The sequence below is a fragment of the Perna viridis genome, chromosome 3 (genome assembly GCF_037379345.1).
Source record: "Perna viridis isolate PV_CMFRI_1.1 ecotype Kerala chromosome 3, ASM3737934v1, whole genome shotgun sequence".
Classification (NCBI taxonomy): domain Eukaryota; kingdom Metazoa; phylum Mollusca; class Bivalvia; order Mytilida; family Mytilidae; genus Perna; species Perna viridis.
The window spans coordinates 59,858,815-59,878,692 of NC_142447.1; the positions used below are offsets into that span (position 1 = coordinate 59,858,815).

General features: G+C 32.2%; 1 protein-coding gene across 3 annotated transcripts in view; it reads right to left on the bottom strand.

Annotated features, from left to right (window-relative positions):
• Positions 1 to 5,648: 5,648 nt before the first annotated feature.
• The window catches only part of LOC148623174 (protein mono-ADP-ribosyltransferase PARP14-like), a 52,525-nt gene continuing 38,295 nt past the window's right edge, over positions 5,649 to 19,878 (bottom strand). For 2 of the 3 annotated variants that reach the window (XM_088573751.1, XM_088573752.1), the window contains 7 exons: positions 19,138 to 19,314; positions 17,963 to 18,181; positions 12,908 to 13,104; positions 10,838 to 11,252; positions 9,293 to 9,444; positions 7,498 to 7,675; positions 5,649 to 6,534 (listed from right to left, as the gene is read on the bottom strand). In XM_088573751.1, the coding sequence (XP_088429877.1) occupies positions 6,245 to 6,534; positions 7,498 to 7,675; positions 9,293 to 9,444; positions 10,838 to 11,252; positions 12,908 to 13,104; positions 17,963 to 18,181; positions 19,138 to 19,314 (1,628 nt within the window). In that variant the 3' untranslated portion in view covers positions 5,649 to 6,244. Of the gene's footprint in view, positions 6,535 to 7,497; positions 7,676 to 9,292; positions 9,445 to 10,837; positions 11,253 to 12,907; positions 13,105 to 14,462; positions 16,069 to 17,962; positions 18,182 to 19,137; positions 19,315 to 19,878 lie in introns of those variants that run through there. The other variant, XM_088573753.1, reaches the window with a different exon arrangement.

Sequence of the window (19,878 nt, forward strand, 5' to 3'; positions counted from 1 at the left end):
CATTCTTACCATTTCAGTAAATTACAAAGCAACAAATATCAACAAGTTTGTGAGTTTTGTTTTTTGGCAACAAAATTTTATGTATAATCACCAACTGTCGCCCTCTACAGTTTTAATTACAGATTTGATGATGATCTGAGCATACACAAATATAACCGTTGTGTACAAAAGTTAAACCTATTCGTTACAATTTTAGGGGAAAAATAGATTTTAAGACAAAACGCAACACTCTTTTCTGCAGAAATGATCACGAATGCTCCAAATCTTCATGCTGTTTTTTAAGTGAAAAACACTTCAAGGCGTCAAGACAAGGTAAGTTCGGAACTTCTACAAAAATATAGGTTCCTACAAACTTATAAACTGATAGATTCAATTTCACAAATGTCTAGTTAATACAAAAGAAAGCAAGAAGACCATTTTTAGAATGAGGAAAATGATTCATGGTCCAAGGACAAAGAATTAGACCAGAAAATTCACGAATTCACTGAAAAGTAAACCAAAAATTCAAGTGGTTTTCTGACGCAGATCTGGCTATAATAAATGTTAATATTTTCGATTTTTTCTACATTTTCTTCCTTTTGAAATTTACTTGTAATTTTCTAGTAATTTTTTGGCCCTGCGTTGTTTATTAACACACGATTTATTGTTTTGTGATATCAAGTTAAGATCAAATTCAAAATTGTTAACAATTGTTGTCAAGGATAACCCATAAAGCCATACTTATCCAAAAAAAAAAAAGGCTTATTTTTAACGGATTCCTTAAAAAGAAAAGAATACATGAAAAATACTTCAATCTACTCATGAAGCATTTCACATCTGCTAAAACATTAACAGTTTATGTAAATACAAATTTATTATATTAAAAAGTGACACTTTATAGTTAAAAATAAATAAATTAATTTTCTTCTCACCTTTTGGCTTCTTCCTTCATAAAGAATCTAACTTCAGTTTTGAAAGTATTTTGTGGTAAGTTGTTCCAAGTTTGTATAGCTTAATATGTGAAATTATTTCTACTACATAATTTACAATTAGATATACTATAATTTAAATTTGAAGCACCCCTTGTATTTCCTTGCTTCATTTTGAAATTTTCACTCAAATATTCAGGTGCAGTACTATGGTAAATATTAAAAACATGGTTAATTCTAAGTTGGTTCACTCTGTCTGTCACCGAAAGCATATTGACACCGTCAAATTTTTCAAAATTTATGCTTGTTCTGGGTCCCAGGCCGAGAATAAACCTAACAACTTTGTTTTGCAAGATTTGCAGTTTTTTGGCTAATCCCGCCCCTAAACTACTATACCAAGAGACACATGAATAATCAAAATTGCATTATATCAAAGATGCTGACAGTGTTACTCTCGATCTGGAATCAAGACATTTAGCATTTCTAAATAAAAATTTCACTCTTCCATTGACTACAGAAACAATATTTGACACTAAATTTTCAAAGTTCAAATTACTGTCAATATAAACTCCGAGATATTTGACAACATCTGTAGCTTTAATTACATGATCATAACATTTTAACAGAAACATTTGAGATTTGTTTTAGTTTTCTTTTGGGACCAAATAACATGCATTCGGTTTTACCTAAAAACAATGATAATTTATTATCAATCAGCCAGTCTGAACACTGCTCTACCACTTCCTAATGTGTTTGATATTACATTTGGATCTTTATGTGGAAATGATATTGCACTATCGTCTGCATATAAAATTAGTTTACATTTGTTATCTATGCTAATTGACTTATGGTTCACGTAAGTTAAAATATCAGATGTCCCAGAATGCTACCTTGAGGTACACCACAAGTTACATTCTTTGGTTCAGACATAATATTATTTACAGACACAAATTGTACTCTTTGTGACAAATATGAATGAAACCAATCAATTGATTGTATAACCATTAACTTAAAGTTTTCTACATAATATATTATGGTCGACAGTGCTAAAAGCCTTTTGCAGGTCCAACTTTATCATACCAGTGTACAAACCGTTGGCATTGTTTGTTCTCAGATAGTCTAACAAATATATAAGACAAGTATCCGTCGAGTATTTTTGCCTAAAACCAGATTGTAAATTATATAACAAATTATTATCTTGTAAAAATTGTACGAGTTGTTTGTAAAGACTCTTTTCTAAAATTTTTGATACAATACTTAAAATGCTGTTTGGCCTATAATTTCCAACTTCTAGTGGACTATTTTTCTTATAGAGAGGTTTGACCTTTGCATATTTCATACTCAGAGGAACTACCCTAGAAAATATATATTTGTTTAATATTTGTGTAATTGGATACTTTAAAACTCTAGCACCATCCCGTATAAATCTTGCAGGGATTTCGTCTAATCCGGTGCTTTTTGAAGCGTTTAAAGATGAAAGTTTTTTAAAAACGAAATCCTCAGACACTGGTTGTAAAAATAGTTTTTTGTTATCTGGATTTCTCCTCTTGTAAAAATCTAAAAATAATCGAGAGGTGACACTATATAAACATTTTGCTTTAACTAACTTCTTAATAAGTTCTGATGCAACAGTAGTGAAAAACATATTAATGAAGTCTGCAATAGTTTTCGAGTCGTGATCGACAAATATCGTTTTCAATTTTAAGAACAATACTAGACTCTTGACTTTTCTCTTTATATCGTAAGTCTTTTAATTGTTCCCATAACTTTTTTGGTCATCTTTATTTTCTTCAATTTTGTCTAAAAATTAATTAGATCTTGCTGTTTGTAATCTTCAGATCTTGTTTGTATTGTTTAAAAGATGATATCTTTCTTTAATTTGTCATCCAGGGCTCAGTATTTTGTTTTACCCTGATATCTTTTAATGGTGATACAGTATCTAAAACACCAGTGAATAACACTCTAAAACTATTCCAGCAATCTTCTACTGATTGACCCTCAATACATTTTGCCCAATCTACATTTTTTAGTTCATCTACCAACAAATCTGAAGAATAGTTTGATCGGATAGTCACGATTTTATTTTTGCCCACTGGCGTTCTCTTTATTTTCCTGTCAAGATAAATTATGTTGTGGTCACTTATACCAGTCTATTACACATGATAAGATCTATAATAGAAGAACTGTTTTCAGTGATTCTTGTTGGCTCGTCTGTAAGCTGCTCAAAACCAAACAATTTTACCATACTTGCGAGTGATTTACATAAGGAACTAGATTTGTTTTTCATACAAATATTAAAATCTCCCAAAATATAGGTTTCTATGTCAGATTTTAGTTGAAAAATAACTTTTTTCAAATCTATCAATAAAGTTTGTCATGTTTGGGGTTCAATAAACAGTTCCAATTAGAATAAGCCTTGATTTTGGAAGCAAAAGTTCAATCCAGATAGTTCCAAGTTCTTCCGATTGTAAGTCATTTCTGGTATTATAAGCATATTTATTGTTTATATAAATGCAGACTCTACCTCCGTGACGGTCTCTGTCCTTTCGTATTATGGAATACCCGTGAATTTGTATTTCACCATTAGTGACAGTAGCATCTAACCTCGTTTCAGAAATCGCAATCACAGCTGCTCTAGCATTGCTTCCTAAAATTCTTAATTCTGACATTTTATGTAGTGGCGATCGAGCATTAATGTGTGAAAAAAACAAAGTCCTTTATATTTTGGGATTTCATAAAACATGTTATTATTACTGTCATCGCAGTTTGTATCAGGGGTTTCCGTGTTATTGCTATTCTCGGTAATATCATATTAATGTATCTCCGTGTCGTTATTTGACTTCTTAGTTTATTTTGAAGGAGTATCCTCGTTCTGTTACCGTGGATTTTGTTGTCGGGACCTTTCAGAGCTTCCTTGAAGGTGTGTTTACTGAAGACCTTTTGGTGATCTCTGTATTTACTATCTTTATAGGGATCACATGACGACGCCTTTGTTTCACCATATCTGTTCCCTTTTCTATTGACAGCTTAACACAAACCTACTTCAAACATTCAGATCATACATGGTGTAATTTGTACAAACAGAATGTAACAAACAATACAACAATGGTCCATACAGAATAATAAACTTGATGTCCAAAACATTAGGCTTTTGCTACTTGGGAACCATTCAAGAATATTTATGAGCTGAGTAAAGGGTAATGTCAGGTTATATGGTACCCTGAACAGTTGAACCAAGTATGTATATGCAAGATTAAAGTTAGACCCTTTCGGGCATTTATGTGGACCAATCTGAAAACCGGAAACTAAATTGATATTTTAAATACTGGACATGACTCTATTCATCATATCCAAGTACAAGAAGTAGTTTAGTTTTTGACTCATGAAAACCAATAGGATGGGTAGATTGAAAATTTCATATAGAACAAGAACAAATCAATATCACTCAGTTTATCTTTGGATACCCCGATCTGTACAACTTGGACGACTAGACTACAAATATAATAAAAAAAACAATTCATGTTGGATTCAGCATACAAGTCCAGACTTAATCCTCACTACTGAAATTGGACAAAAAAATTTAACAATCATACAAAGTATTAGTTGTTGATGGACCTTTCTTGACTCCGAATTCTTTCACAGTAAAACTATCATTTCAAACATTTATAACTTTGAATTATGATTACGCTTAGATATTTGACAAAGGATAGGAATTTGACCAGAATCGAAGTGGTTACTATGGCTATTATTCCTAATTGATTCTAGTCAAAACCTCAAATCAATCTGAACCCTCTTTTCGGTGTATGGCACTTTGTGGTACATTTCTGAACCTTCCGTTCGGTGTAGGGCACTTTGTGGTACATTTTCAAAGCAATCCATTCCCTTATACTCACTCAAGTTGTAATTCAGAAATCATAAAAAAACACTTTTTTTCATGCCCCTTTGTGGTCCCATTCTTACTAGGCTCTACTCAATCCCAGTCTATTATTTCTGTGGTGTTGCACCTTGTAGTGCACTTAATACGGAATCCAGACATAAGGAACATGCTTGTTTCAGGCCCATAATTCCAAAAATGTTCCAAGTCTTAACCCCCAAAATAAACCTCTGTCTACCTCTGATGGTATGGCACCTTGTAATACAATTTCAAAGATTTCCATTCACTATTGGTCAAGTAATTGAATGAACATCTGGAAAATGCAGATCAGACCCTATTTGTTGCCCAAATTTTTTAAAATGTTCCAATCTTAACCCCAAAAAATCGATCCTAGTTTGACCATTGTGGTATATAATATCACAGACATTCCTATGCTTTAAATGAAGTTATATAGTTCAATTCTATGAAATGCTTGTTTTTTTGCCCCTTATTCTAAAACAGTTCGGGACATAACCCCCAAAAGTCATACCTACCTTCATTTTGTAAATCACGGAATTTCCGTTATAAAATTTCATAAGGATTTAAATTATCACGTAAAAACCAGGTGTCTACAGACCACAAGGACATAAGTAGTGTCATAAAAATAAGTCTTAAAATAAATTTGAGCCACCTTTTTGTGAGATGGAACTTAATGCTACAATTCCATTGAAATCCATTTATTTATACACAAGTGATCGTCTGACAATCAAATTTCTTAAGATGACAACATTGCCATAAAACTAGCAGCTGAAAACATTTATTGCACCAGTGTTGATTTGCTATATATCCCATAGCATCTTTGAATAGTTTGAAGAAAAACTAACATAAGACTTTAATAAGCTGTTTAATTCTTAAATCCAGTTTTTTCTTGATTAAACTCAACCAAACACAAATATAATTCTCTTCAACAACATAGAGCAGAAATGATAGAAATATTCAAGTCAATGAGAAAACATCATTATTGTATATACATGTATATATATATATATATATATATATATATATATATATATATATATATATATATATATATAGAATGTAAAAAAAGGTCATCACTTCAGTGGATATCTGTTAGGCTTCTTACACAATATAGATATCTATAGGACTTTGAATACTAAACCATTATAATATTAAAATATCTCAAAAACCTACAGTTCAGGTCACTTTTTTAAACATTTAACGTATGTTTATAAAACTTTCATATGGTATTAAGAATAACTTGCAAACAACATAAAGTATACACAACCACGAAACCTACTCATAACTGCTTCAGATCACCACATGCAAAATCTGTTTAGTCATAGAAATAAATCTCTGTGAAAACAGCTACGGTCTTGTTTTCTCTTAACTTTATAAACACTAATGTTAATTCCTCCCATTACTGTTATAGCATACTCCCTAACATCTGATACAGTTTGCATTATTATTTAAAAACAATAAGATATTCAGGATATGCCTGTGTGTCATGGAATATAACAAAGATCCCCGGTGCAGCTGGATTGTCAACAACACTGTCATATAAGATATGCCCACCAGCAGCTCCTGGTTTTACTGGGGGAACTTTCATACCACCTTGACCTTTAGCATACTCTCCAACTAAAACTTTACACATGTACATCCTCTTGTTACCATTGGGGTCAGGTCGGGCATACTGAGCCTGAGCTGAATACGATGGATTTACAGCAAAGTATACTCCATTACCATAGGCAACAGCTGGCAATATGATATATAATAAATGATTAGCTTAAATTTTCTTATCAGTTGGCAAAATACGCAACTTGAATACACAGGAAAAATTAAAACATATGTTTGCACATTTTTTAAAACATATGGAAAAATGTTTCGGACCAACATGGAAATTTATGTTTTTATGCCTATAATATCAAAAGGAAACAAAAGTATTTTTTCTAAATTATATGAAAACAATCCCTTTTCAAATATTAAGTTCTATGGAAGTCATATAATAACCATTTAATTTTTATTCATTCTTTTCTTTTCATGAATTTATTTTTAGTCCTAAAGATATGTTTTTCATATGTTTTTCATGGGAAATATACGTATTCAGGTGCTTTCAAAACATATGAAAAACATATGTTGCAATTTATCCTGTATATATAAGACACGATACAACTGACCTACAATCTTGAAAGCAATATACATGAACCTCATTCAGTAATTATAAGCTGCACCCAAGCCCATGGTGGGCTCATTCCTTCATGTGTTTATAAATTCCATATAAAAAATAACATGTATTTATGTTGGACACAAACCATTTTATCCATAACAACTTGTATGAAACCATTTTATGAGGACAACATATCATTTTTACCTGTTAGCTTGTTTACCATTTTTATCACAGTAACTCTTTTTGAACCAATAGATATGAGAAATAAATCACTGAAACTCCATTTTAACATTGTTTTACCCACGGACTGGCCATTTATGTCATTATTTAACCCCTCACTATCAGTCGGGGTAGAACAATGCCACATAAATGTCCAGCCTGTGGTAAAACAATTATAAAATGGAGTTTCTATGATTTTAATAGGACTAGTTTCTTCATATTTTTAAACAGACAAAGCTTATGTGTTGCTCATGTGTTTATCATCACTTTTTTACCATGGCTGTGATCTAAAGAGCTTTGAAAAATGTCATATTAGAATAATGAACACATACCATTTTTACCACAGTAACTTCTGTTGAAGCCATAGGTATTAATACTGTCTACTGCATCAATAGCAGTACCATGCCATAAGGTTTTTTCATTCTGTACGCCTGGAGCATTGGTTGAGTCCATGTGTTTCTTCTTTGCCACATACTGTTGTTGTAGAGTTCTGTTCTGTATTTTCTCAACCTAACCAATATCGAAGAAATTAAGAAAACAATTTCAAAGATTAAAAAAACAGAACAAAACATATGCCTGTGAAGTAGGACTGTTAAGAGACAAATATTATGCAGTTATTTCCCCTTTACATCCATTAACTTTTAATACAGTTTTACATATAAAGGATATTGTAAAACAAGATTCAACATAGAATTCCTATATCACAGAAAAACTATCAAAAGGTCAAAGCTCTGTAATCGATATATTGTTCTGTCAAACTGGAAGTCAATATCAAAAGGTCAAAGTTCTGTAATCTATATATTGTTCTGTCAAACTGAAAGTTAATATTAAAAGTTCAAAGTTCTGTAATCTATATATTGTTCTGTCAAACTGGAAGTCAATATCAAAAGGTCAAAGTTCTATAATCTATATATTGTTCTGTCAAACTGGAAGTCAATATCAAAAGGTCAAAGTTCTGTAATCTATATATTGTTCTGTCAAACTGGAAGTCAATATCAAAAGGTCAAAGTTCTGTAATCTACATATTGTGTTGTCAAACTGGAAGTTAATATCAAAAGGTCAAAGCTATGTACCCATTTCATCAACTTGGAAGTCAACCTTATCATTACATTATCCAGATGATAAATATCAAGTCAATATTTTAAACCATTTGAGCAAGTCAGGACAAATCCTTTCACAAAAAGACAAAGTCTTGGAGTGTTTTCAGAAATTATATCTTAAACTATGGGCTCTGTAAAAAATTATCTCTGAAGTGATCTTAAGACTACCCCAAAAAAAGCAAACTGTAAATACTCTAGAGAGTATCTCAGAGCATATGCCTTCTTCATACGGGAGTTCAATGTGAAATGTAAAAATCCTTTACCATGTATAATTTCCCTTTAGAGTCCTCTAACAACAATAATAATACTTCATGCACATGTACATATGATGCCCAACCAATCAAAATATCTTCAGTGATTTAGAATGAGTGTGTGTACAAGGTTTTAGCATCTAAAATCTTGATTGGTGAAAGAGGTATTGTTCTGACAAGGTTGACAGACAGACAGACACAGTAATTCCTATACACCTCCATAAACTTTGCGTAGTATAAAACCTTACCCCATTACATAGTCATTTAGTGACAGGGTTTGTAATTTACCCTGGCACTAAAACACAGTGCACTAAAATACTATGTAACTGATAATACTCCCACAATATTTATCTAAATGACATGAAAGGTATGAATCTAACATGATTTCTAAAATATAATAGGATCACAAACCAAATGGTAAGTTACTTTTTTGTGAATAAAGTCCCATAACTCAAAATGTAAAATTGGAAATTTATAAAAATTACCTATAATAGAGCTAACATCAAAGGTCATCAAAGATTTCATGGAAATTTCTGAAAGTATTTAAGTATTTTTGAGTTATCATCCAGATTGTTAATGCTGGATGGACAGATAGAAAAGATTATACTATAATATGTCTAGTCTGTTAAGAAACTAAAAAAAACTGTTGCAACTGAATGAGGTAGGGTAATTGATGAACATTAAGACTAAAGTTGCCAGATAGGAGACTATTAGTATGATGCTGCAGTGATTATCCTATGACTGATACTTCACCTGGAGACATGACTATGACGTACCTTTATAATATTAGTATAATTGCCCGACATGTTGGTCTGGAACTGTGATATAACATCCTTATATTCTTTGTCTGTAGTCTGTAATGGCACTATTTTGATGTTCTCATTTTTGTCCATAGGTGCCCAGGTAGAAGGTATGTCAAATGCTGAATCTACACAGAATCAAACAAATTCAAAATCATTCTTTATCCTCTCATCATAGAATCTTAAAACTATTCCTCAGGTGTAGAATGGCTTAATTTTTCAGTTTATCCATTTGAATGTTTGATTAACTGCTTATAGCCTGACATTGATGTCAGACATTTAATGCTTTGCAGAATGAAAATTTATTTTAGTAGACTAGCACTGCTTTAACACACAATGAGAGAATATTTACAAGAGAGCTATTTGAGAAAGAAATAGGAGTTTATGTACCCAGCACATGCCATTAGACCTTCCATGTTTTTTAACTTTTTAACATTGACTTAATATAAATTTTAGTAAAATAACTATACAGTCAAACTTGCTACATACCAGTATGTTATGAAAATTTATGTTAAGGACAAATATGTTTTACCCTTTTGAGATAAAAAATATATAGATTGTGTATGAAATGGGCACTTTCCAAGACTTCTCAATTTGGTTTGAATTGGTTGATTTTAGTGGGAGATGAATGTATGGTTTTCTCAAAAATACATCCATATCTGAAAACAGGAAGGACTATCTTTACGTAAAATACATCCGTATCTGAATACAGAACAGACTATCTATGTAAAATACATACATATCTGAATACAGAACAGACTATCTTTATGTAAAATACATACATATCTGAATACAGAAAGGACTATCTATGTAAAATACATCCATATCTGAATACAGAACAGACTATGTAAAATACATCCATTGTTAAGTGGGTTTTTCTACACAATAAATCACCTCTTCTATAGGCAGTGTAAATTTTATACAGACAGTTACATAATATGATTAAGTACATGTTTTGATGTGTTTCAATATCATACTTCAACTGATACAGTACCTCAGTGAAATGTCACTTAGCCTGGTAACTAAGAATTCCTGAGAACTGATACAGTACCTCAGTGAAATGTCACTTAGCCCAGTAACTAAGAATTCCTGAGAACTGATACAGTACCTCAGTGAAATGTCACTTAGCCCGGTAACTAAGAATTCCTGAGAACTGATAAAATACCACAGTGAGATACCTGTTAACTTAATTTTCCTAAGAACTGCTATAGTATTACAATAAAATATCTGTTAACTTGGACTTCTTGAGTACTGCTATAGTACCACAATAAAATACCTGTTAACTTGGACTTCTTGAGAACTGCTGTAGTACCACAATAAAATATCTGTTAACTTGGACTTCTTGAGAACTGCAGTAGTACCACAATAAAATATCTGTTAACTTGGACTTCTTGAGTACTGCTATAGTACCACAATAAAATACCTGTTAACTTGGACTTCTTGAGAACTGCAGTAGTACCACAATAAAATACCTGTTAACTTGGACTTCCTAAGAACTGCTATAGTACCACAATAAAATACCTGTTAATTTGGACTTCCTGAGAACTGCTACAGTATCACTTGGATCATCCTCTGGAAACTCCTCATATGTAGTAAAATCTACAATGTATTTATTGCCACTATTGTCCAGGAAGAATGCCTGTTGGTCATTATTTTTCAATGCCTGTTCCAGTATAAGATTGACCTCTGGAGGATACTCCTCAAGTTTCTGTCCCGTATCCTCTACAGAGATAAAATACCATTGTACCATGTCAGCAACCAGTCGAGCATGCTGTTGTTTTTGTTTTTGTCTGTCAACATCTTTTATGATTTTATGGACTTCATCCAAAGCATCAGAAATATTTTCAATGAGACCTTTAATTATAATTCTGCCAACTCTTTCTTTCAGCTCTAATTCTACATCATATTCTTCTTCCAACTTTAGAACTTTAGCTTTCTGTAAATACCATAGAAATTGTAATAAATATACATTCTACATGTGATACCTGGTACATGTATTCTCATGTTGTGACACCACTAAAATTTCTCAAAGGTTACCCTGATAATAATTTAAAAAAAAAAACCATGTTGTATGTCATTCACAGGGGATATGGTTTCATATTTCTTCAACTGTAGAAAAAGGGTACATGTATATAGAACAATGATAGGGAATATGAGACCATACCCCCTTGAAAATTCAAAGTAACAATTATATTCTACTAAAACATCTTCAAATGAGTTTTTTTTTAATCTGTGTTCAATAGTAACTTTGTTGTATTTCCTTTACCAATCTGTCTGTGTCATCAATGTGAAATATCTCAGTATATGCTAATACGTAAAGTGAACATAAAGCTAATGGGCCAAATATTTATTATCAATATGCTACCTGCATTTAATTAATGTACGGAATTCCAATTATCAATCAAAAGGGGAGATAACCCCCAAAATAAGATATTCAGCAAAAACATATACATGTAATCCACCTATAATATATAGCCACCCATTCAATAAATGCTACTGGGATGGGAGGATTGGGGAAAAAAATGCAATAATTGCGCCATGTTTTGGCTGCCGCTTACATCAATAATAAAGCTATGTCAAAAATGGTATCGACAATAACCAATTTCAATAACATACCTACAAAGCACAATAATGTTTATTTGTTGTACCCATGTTTACATCAAAAGCTAATGGGCCAAATATCTATTATCAATATGCTACCTGCATATAATAAATGTATGCAATTACAACAATCATTCAAAAGGGGAGATAACCCCCAACCAAACAGAAAGGGGTAAAAAAATAAAAGGAGTTGCAAAGTTACTCTGAGGGTAAGCTTAATTCAAACAAATGCACATCAGATAACATAATGTATGAAAACAATATTAGATATTGACTTGCCACAGTTATGATTGGACACTTATTTTAAATCCAATTTCATAAAAGCAATAAATTTCCTGTATTTGTCTTTCTTTAGTTCCCAGAATTGACAGAGTTTCTATATTTTACGGTTAGCAAGATCAAGCCAAAAGAGCAAAATTGTCATTTTTCATTAAGACCAAATATTCCTGATCTGCTTCCATATCTATGAGTGTACCACTGGGATATGGTCTTATATCCTCTGTCAAGCTGACCAATCACATTAAAGGATAAATTTGAAATTTTCACTTTAGTAAAATATAATATAATGTTTTATAATGTGGTCTAAATTAGGCATAAAAAGGATCTTTCAGGCCCTACCAACTAATGTGAAACAGAAATCATCTAAGCATAGTAAGATACACAAAAAGTTCCTCTGAAAAACCATTAGGAACGAGGTAAAGACATAAGACCTCATACTGAACATATATATAGTAGACATCCAAAAATCTAACAACTACAAAGTCAAATGTTATTGATATTACTAACATGTGAAGGAGTATTTTATCATTCACCAGACTTTACTGTACATGTGAAGGAGTATTTTATCATTCACCAGACTAAACTGTAAATGTGAAGGAGTATTTTATCATTCACCAGACTAAACTGTAAATGTGAAGGAGTATTTTATCATTCACCAGACTAAACTGTAAATGTGAAGCAGTATTTTGTCATTCCATATACCAAACTCACCTGATCTTTATTTAGGTCTTTAATCACAGTATCTTCAACAACCTTTTCTCTAAAGTCATCTTTCACACCTTCTTCTAGTGCTCTGATAGCTGATTCAGCATTCCTCATCTCTTTGGCATAGACAAACATGTTTAAAGTAGATTTCTGCATCTTTGTAACTTTCCACTGATGTCCAATAGGTGATTTACTTTTAGTTCCTACAGTGGAGAAGGACACTGAATTTTATCAATGATCTCTACACTGATTCAGTGAGTTCTACTGAGAATGTCATCTAATACTGACGGTAACATTACCAACTATAGGCAATATCAGATATCATTTAGTTCATAGACAATAGCTCTTCAGTTGAGATTAATACTATAGAGAATATCAGATATCGTTTAGTTCATAGACAATAGCCCTTCAGTTGAGATTAATACTATAGGGAATATCAGATATCGTTTAGTTCATAGACAATAGCCCTTCAGTTGAGATTAATATTATAGGGAATATCAGATATCACTTAGTTCATAGACAATAGCCCTTCAGTTGAGATTAATACTATAGGGAATATCAGATATCGTTTAGTTCATAGACAATAGCCCTTCAGTTGAGAATAATACTATAGGGAATATCAGATATCGTTTAGTTCATAGACAATAGCTCTTCAGTTGAGATTTATACTATAGGGAATATCAGATATCATTTAGTTAAAACCAGACAGTTTCAATTCAGATTAATATCATTCAGCAGTAAGACACACTTACAACCTTAAAAAAAACTTTTTGGCCTTTTATATAAATATCAAATAGTAGTTTTTAGTAATTTAATCTGCTGAGAGACTTTTTGTTCATTATTTTATAAACTTAAAAGTTTCTATCCTTTTACTACAGTTTTCAAGATAGGAACTAAAAACAGCAAAAATCACTGTTTCTTTTCCAGGACAATAACTCCTATCAGGAGTTGTTAAATAACCAAATAGGGTTACAAGAATTGACTAATTTTCTATATATATTAGGGTTAGCAAGATCAAGCCTAAACAGCAAAATTGTCATTGGTCATTAACACAAACCATTCCTACAAAGAATTGTGGTACTACTTTAATCTAATGGCAGATTTTGTAGACCCTGTTATAAGGTTCACCAATAGGTGGTTCTACAATAGGCATTTTCTTTGTAAAAATAACAGTTTTAAAGATAGAAGCCAATAACAGCAGAAAATCATCATTTTCAACCTTTCAAGATAAATAACTCCTGTAAGAAGTCATTGTACAACTTGAACTCAATTCAGCTTATGACAAAAAGTTTCTACCTGAGGTTGACAGGAGACATCTCTTCAGTCAAAATAACTTTACCCCAATCTTCTAATAAAAAGCCTTGCTGAGTCCAGCATGATACGTTCGCAATGATCAAACCCCCAACAGTTGGGACACACACTAAGCATTAGGAATTACAATTTATTATGGACACATTAAATGGTTTGGACACTATATTGCATAAAATTTTAAATTAAATTTACATTTTCCAAAATTTGACCAAAAATAAACAAGAAGCTCCTAGGAGCCTGAATCGCTCACCTGAATACATTTTTCCCTTTCAAGGGCAAAACTCTGACAAGTAGTTGCCTGAAAAATTTGAATCAAAGACTTCTGGTAAGACTTCCAGTCAGACTTCCGGTAAGACTTCCGGTAAGACTTCCGGTAAGACTTCCGGCTGGTAAGACTTCTGGTGAGACTTCTGGTAAGACTTCTGGTGAGACTTCTGGTAAGACTTCTGGTAAGACTTCTGGTGAGACTTCTGGTAAGACTTCCGGTAAGACTTCCGGTAAGACTTCTGGTGAGACTTCTGGTTAGACTTCTGGCTGGTAAGACTTCTGGTGAGACTTCTGGTAAGACTTCTGGTGAGACTTCCGATGAGACTTCCAGTAAGACTTCCGGTGAGACTTCCGGTAAGACTTCCGGTGAGACTTCTGGTAAGACTCCTGGTGAGACTTCTGGTAAGACTTCTGGTAAGACTCCTGGTCAGACTTCTGGTAAGACTTCCGGTCAGACTTCTGGTCAGACTTCTGGTCAGACTTCCAGTCAGACTCCTGGTAAGACTTCCGGTAAGACTCCTGGTAAGACTTCCGGTAAGACTTCTGGTAAGACTTCCGGTGAGACTTCTGGTGAGACTTTTCAAACGGATCTTTTCATCAATTGAAAGTTTCATTCATCTATTATAGTTTTCAAGATATTGACCGAAAACTGCTAAAAAAACATATTTTTTTGCCTTTCAAGGGCAATAACTCTACAAAGGAGTTGTCTGAAAACTTTGATCCCCACAAACTTTTAAGAGCCTTATCGTAAGGATCATTTCAGCAACTGAAAGTTTCATTCTATCTATCATAGTTTTCAAGATATTGACTGAAAACTATAAAAAAAAAACCTCATTTTTCACCATTCAAGGGCTTGATGGATTAAAATGAAAATTTGACAACAGGTAGATTTCATCATGCTAAACACTTTTACCCATGTCAAAATTTGGCTAAACCTAACAGTTTTGGTGATATATGCGAAAAACTACTGTCTGACACCTATTTTCTATTTTTAATTAAGGCGGCCATATTTTTCGACAGATCAAAATTCCCCACATCAGTTCTAAGCAGGATACCCCAAGGAACATTCACACCAATTTTGGTTCTAATTGGTCAAGTAGTGTCAGACGGGAAGAGTTTTGAAAAATTGTTAACGATGACGACAACGATAGACGCCAAGTGATGGCAATAGTTCACTTAGCCTTCGGCCAGGTGAGCTGAAAAGTCTATATTTTCGGGTGTGGCTCATTTGACCCCTTATAATCCAAAACCACAAGAGATATCTGAAATCTGATTGAAAACAATTGGTCAACCACAACTAAAATCAGTTCAACCCATCAAATGCTGCAATTCTTGTGAATAATTTCTGTCTTAAACTTTTAAATTGGCATTTCTAGGTATGTAATATTGACAGTACTGGCTGAAATCACAAATACATGCTGATGAAAATTACTGACTTAATATTTGACAATAAAATGAAATACAAGAACAGAGCCATATCACAGAATTATAACAACAATTTATCTAAGATAGTCTTAATCAGTAAATAGACATCTTGACAAATTTGTAAAAGATTGATTTACATAACATGGAAATAGAACTTTTAAGTTTTCTAAGACTAACTTAGAGCTTATTTTGTGAGTAATTATGAATATATCATTTCTATACTCAAAATAAATAAACAAATTAACAATTATCAACAATGTTTCATCATAAAATATACACAAAAACAATTCAATAGTAATTTATATCATATGAAAAGACATTTTAGTTGAAACGGATGATAGTATACAACAAAATACATTTATAATGTAACTGTTCTATTTAATGACAAGGAAATAAGAAAATAAGTGATAAGATAAAGGACAAGACAATAAATTCCATTCTCTATAAGTGCTATCAATTAATAATCCAAAAAGATAATTGTTTCATTTAATCAATCATTATTCCCTTTACTAGAAATAGTTTTTCAATATAGTATTTTAAATTGCATCCTTTTTCACTTTTTTACTAATATTAATGAAATCAATTGTATTCAAACATTTTAATTGAAAGTAACTAGAATTACAGAGAGCACTGATAACAAAAGGATGCCCCCATACCAATGTAACATATATACACACTTAAACTTTCTAAAACTTCCATTTCATCAAAACAATTTATAAAAATCAAAACCTTTTCAAATTAGAAGTTTAACATGAGATGCACAAGGGCATCATATAAATCTTTATCAGCTACAAAATGGGTATCACACTAGAATCAAACACAAATTAAGAGTAAAACTACAAGAAACATCAAAGGAGAAGGTTCGGTAAGGCCCTATTTTGGTTCAAGTATTCAATGTTTTTGAAATATTGTTTTAGTCTATACAGTTAGTTTATTTGAAAGAATAATGGTTATGATATTTTAATATGACCATAATAGCAGTCAAAATTAACACATATTAGTGAAATCTTCAATTTTGGTGCATTTGCACATATTTTTTCGATGGTTTTTGCCTACAACTGGAGTGGCCGCATCCGTGTTTATCCAAAATATTGACATATATGTCGTATCTTACAATACTACACAATATATATATAAAATATGCTGAAGTATTGAGATTTTATGGATTTTTCATCATTAAGACAATGTTGTTGGTGCTACAATGATGAGATGCTTTTCTGTTTTGGCCTAAATATTATTGGACTAGCTGGTGTAATGCTTACAAAAATGACGAAAATCTTTGTTTTGAACAATTTCACATTTTAAGGCAAAGTTGGCCATTACCGAATCTTCTCCTTTATTCAGATTGAAAATAAGGATGAGATGTTGAGAAAGTAATACCTTAATAATGATTCCTTAAGAATTTCATAAAAATCTATATTACACTAATAGAGACCCATAGTAAATTCACACCAAAAATTAAAATAGCAGGTGCACATTGGTATAATCTAATCATTGTTTATCATAACTTATCAGATGTTTAGGAAGAGGTGCCAATATGTATTTGGAAAAACTAATCAGATGGTTTATGAAAAGTTGTGGATACATAACATGGCAGAACTTATCAGGTAGTTTAGAAGGATTTGTTGATACATATTGGGCAGAACTTATCAGATAGTTTAGAAGGATTTGTTGATACATATTGGGCAGAACTTATCAGGTAGTTTAGAAGGATTTGTTGATACATATTGGGCAGAACTTATCAGGTAGTTTAGAAGGATTTGTTGATACATATTGAGCAGAACTTATCAGGTAGTTCAGGAAGAGTTGTGGATACATATTGGGCATCATGTTTAATAATCTAATAAAAACTCAAAATTAGTTTCAATTCAAAATCAAGATAACAGCTGCACAAAGGCTTAACCTACCAGTACTTACTATTTCCTGAAAGTTTCTGAAAAATTCATCCCAAGAAAAGAGTTTTGATACAAAAATGTGAAGGATTAACAGAAGGGTGGATGGGCTTTAGATCAGAGGGTCAAATAAGAGTTTCTGAAAGAGAAGATACTAGCTGATTACCATATCCAAAGAAACCTTTCACTTTACTGAATATTCCATCAGATTGTTTTTTATAGGAATGTAAACATTTCTCCATGGCAACCATAAAGTCTGTCAATTTGCTTTGTTCAAAGATGACAACATGAACCTCACAAACATCTTCCTTCCTTTTTTGGAAACTGATCAGGGCTTCACACAAATTCTCAGCCACTTTATCCATAGAATAACTAATGCCAGCGCCTACAAAATAGAACTAAACTTTGTGTGGCACCACACAATAGGTTTCTGACAAAACTTAAAAACTTGAAATTTTATCTTTGAATGTCCACAATTAAATTCAGCATATCACAGACCCCCATAAAACTTAATTTGGTGGAAATTAAAGAGAGTGTAATTTCGGCTCTTTCTGAATATTGCTTTTACCAAGTTGAAGAAAACAGGGCTAACAAATAATATACAATAACAATTTAGTTAAACAGTCAACATGTGAAAGAAAATCAAGTTTCATCTTTTGTTAAAATGAACCAGTTTAATTTTTGACCCTTTGGACTTAAATGTGGACAAAAGTTGAAAACATGACTAAAAAAACTAAATACAAGGTTAGATTATCAAAGGAATAAACTTCAAATTAAAACTCAATGGGAATTGGTCAAGAATTAAGTAACTTATAAAACTTCTATAAAATGCATGTTTTTGCCCAAGTAAAGCCCATAGCCTATCCTCACCTCTATTATCAACCCAAACCTTTCTGTTGTGTTATGAAACCTTGTGGTAAAAATTTATTGAAATGTATCAACTTAAACATGAAGTATGCCACACAAGAAAGTATCCGTGGACAACAATGTGATGGTAATGATCATACCATTACACAACAACATTTCTATAGTCATTTAAAAACCAAATTAATGGCCAGCTTGGCACCAGCAGACATCAAGGATAGTCCATACCATGATGGACATGTGCGTCAAGTCTCATCTTCAAATGGTCCCTTCTTAATAGTTTTAGTACTAGCCTATATCTAAGGTAAAATGGTCAGTGGAAGGCTGAACAGACAGTCAGACATTATTTCAGTCAATGTTTATGACATATTTTTCAACCAGAGCATTCTTTTTGACTTAAAACATTTGCCAAAGAAATTGATTTATAGTTAACAAAGAATTGAAGATTTAATTGTTTTTAACATCTACAACTCCTACCTAATGCTGGTAGAGCTACAGTTTCTTTATTGTACTCATCGACAGCCTCCAGTATAGACCTGAATTTGCCCTTTAAGTCCAGCTTAGTGTCTTCCAAATCTACATGTACAATATAATCACAGGAGAAGTTGTTAGTCGTAGGAGTGATCGTCATTCCTTCCTCTTTCATCTGTTTCTCTGTACAATAAAAGACAATATCTATTAACACTTAATCTACCATAGAACCATGTACTATGTGCTACAAGGGGGGACTATGTGCTACAACAAGGGGGGGAGGTCTTCAAATCAGGATGAAACTTTGTGATTATTGAAACCTTAGTAATATAAGAATACACCAAAAATATTTCACCTGGAATCTTTCTCTGTAAGGAGCAATAGAGTTTATTAGAGAGGGAACCAGTTTTTCAGAACTATAATTCAGATTTTTCAGGTTTTTTGACAATATTGAAATTGAAAAAAAGATAGCAGGATACAAATCTAGTGCATAACTATTTTATTATCAGTAAGTTTGATTGTAAAATAGATATAACACATAATTAAAATGAAGAATAAAGTTTAAGGAGTAGTCTAGTAAAGGGAGATAATCATATATCCTTTTTGGGGGGAAAATGCTGAAAAAACAACACATTTTAAAAAGGTGATAAAATCTCATCCATTGTTGTCAGCAAATTAAACTACATGGTACTGCAAAGTTAAGGTATAGTACAAACTAATTTAAGAATAAAAAGTGGGCACTCTTGT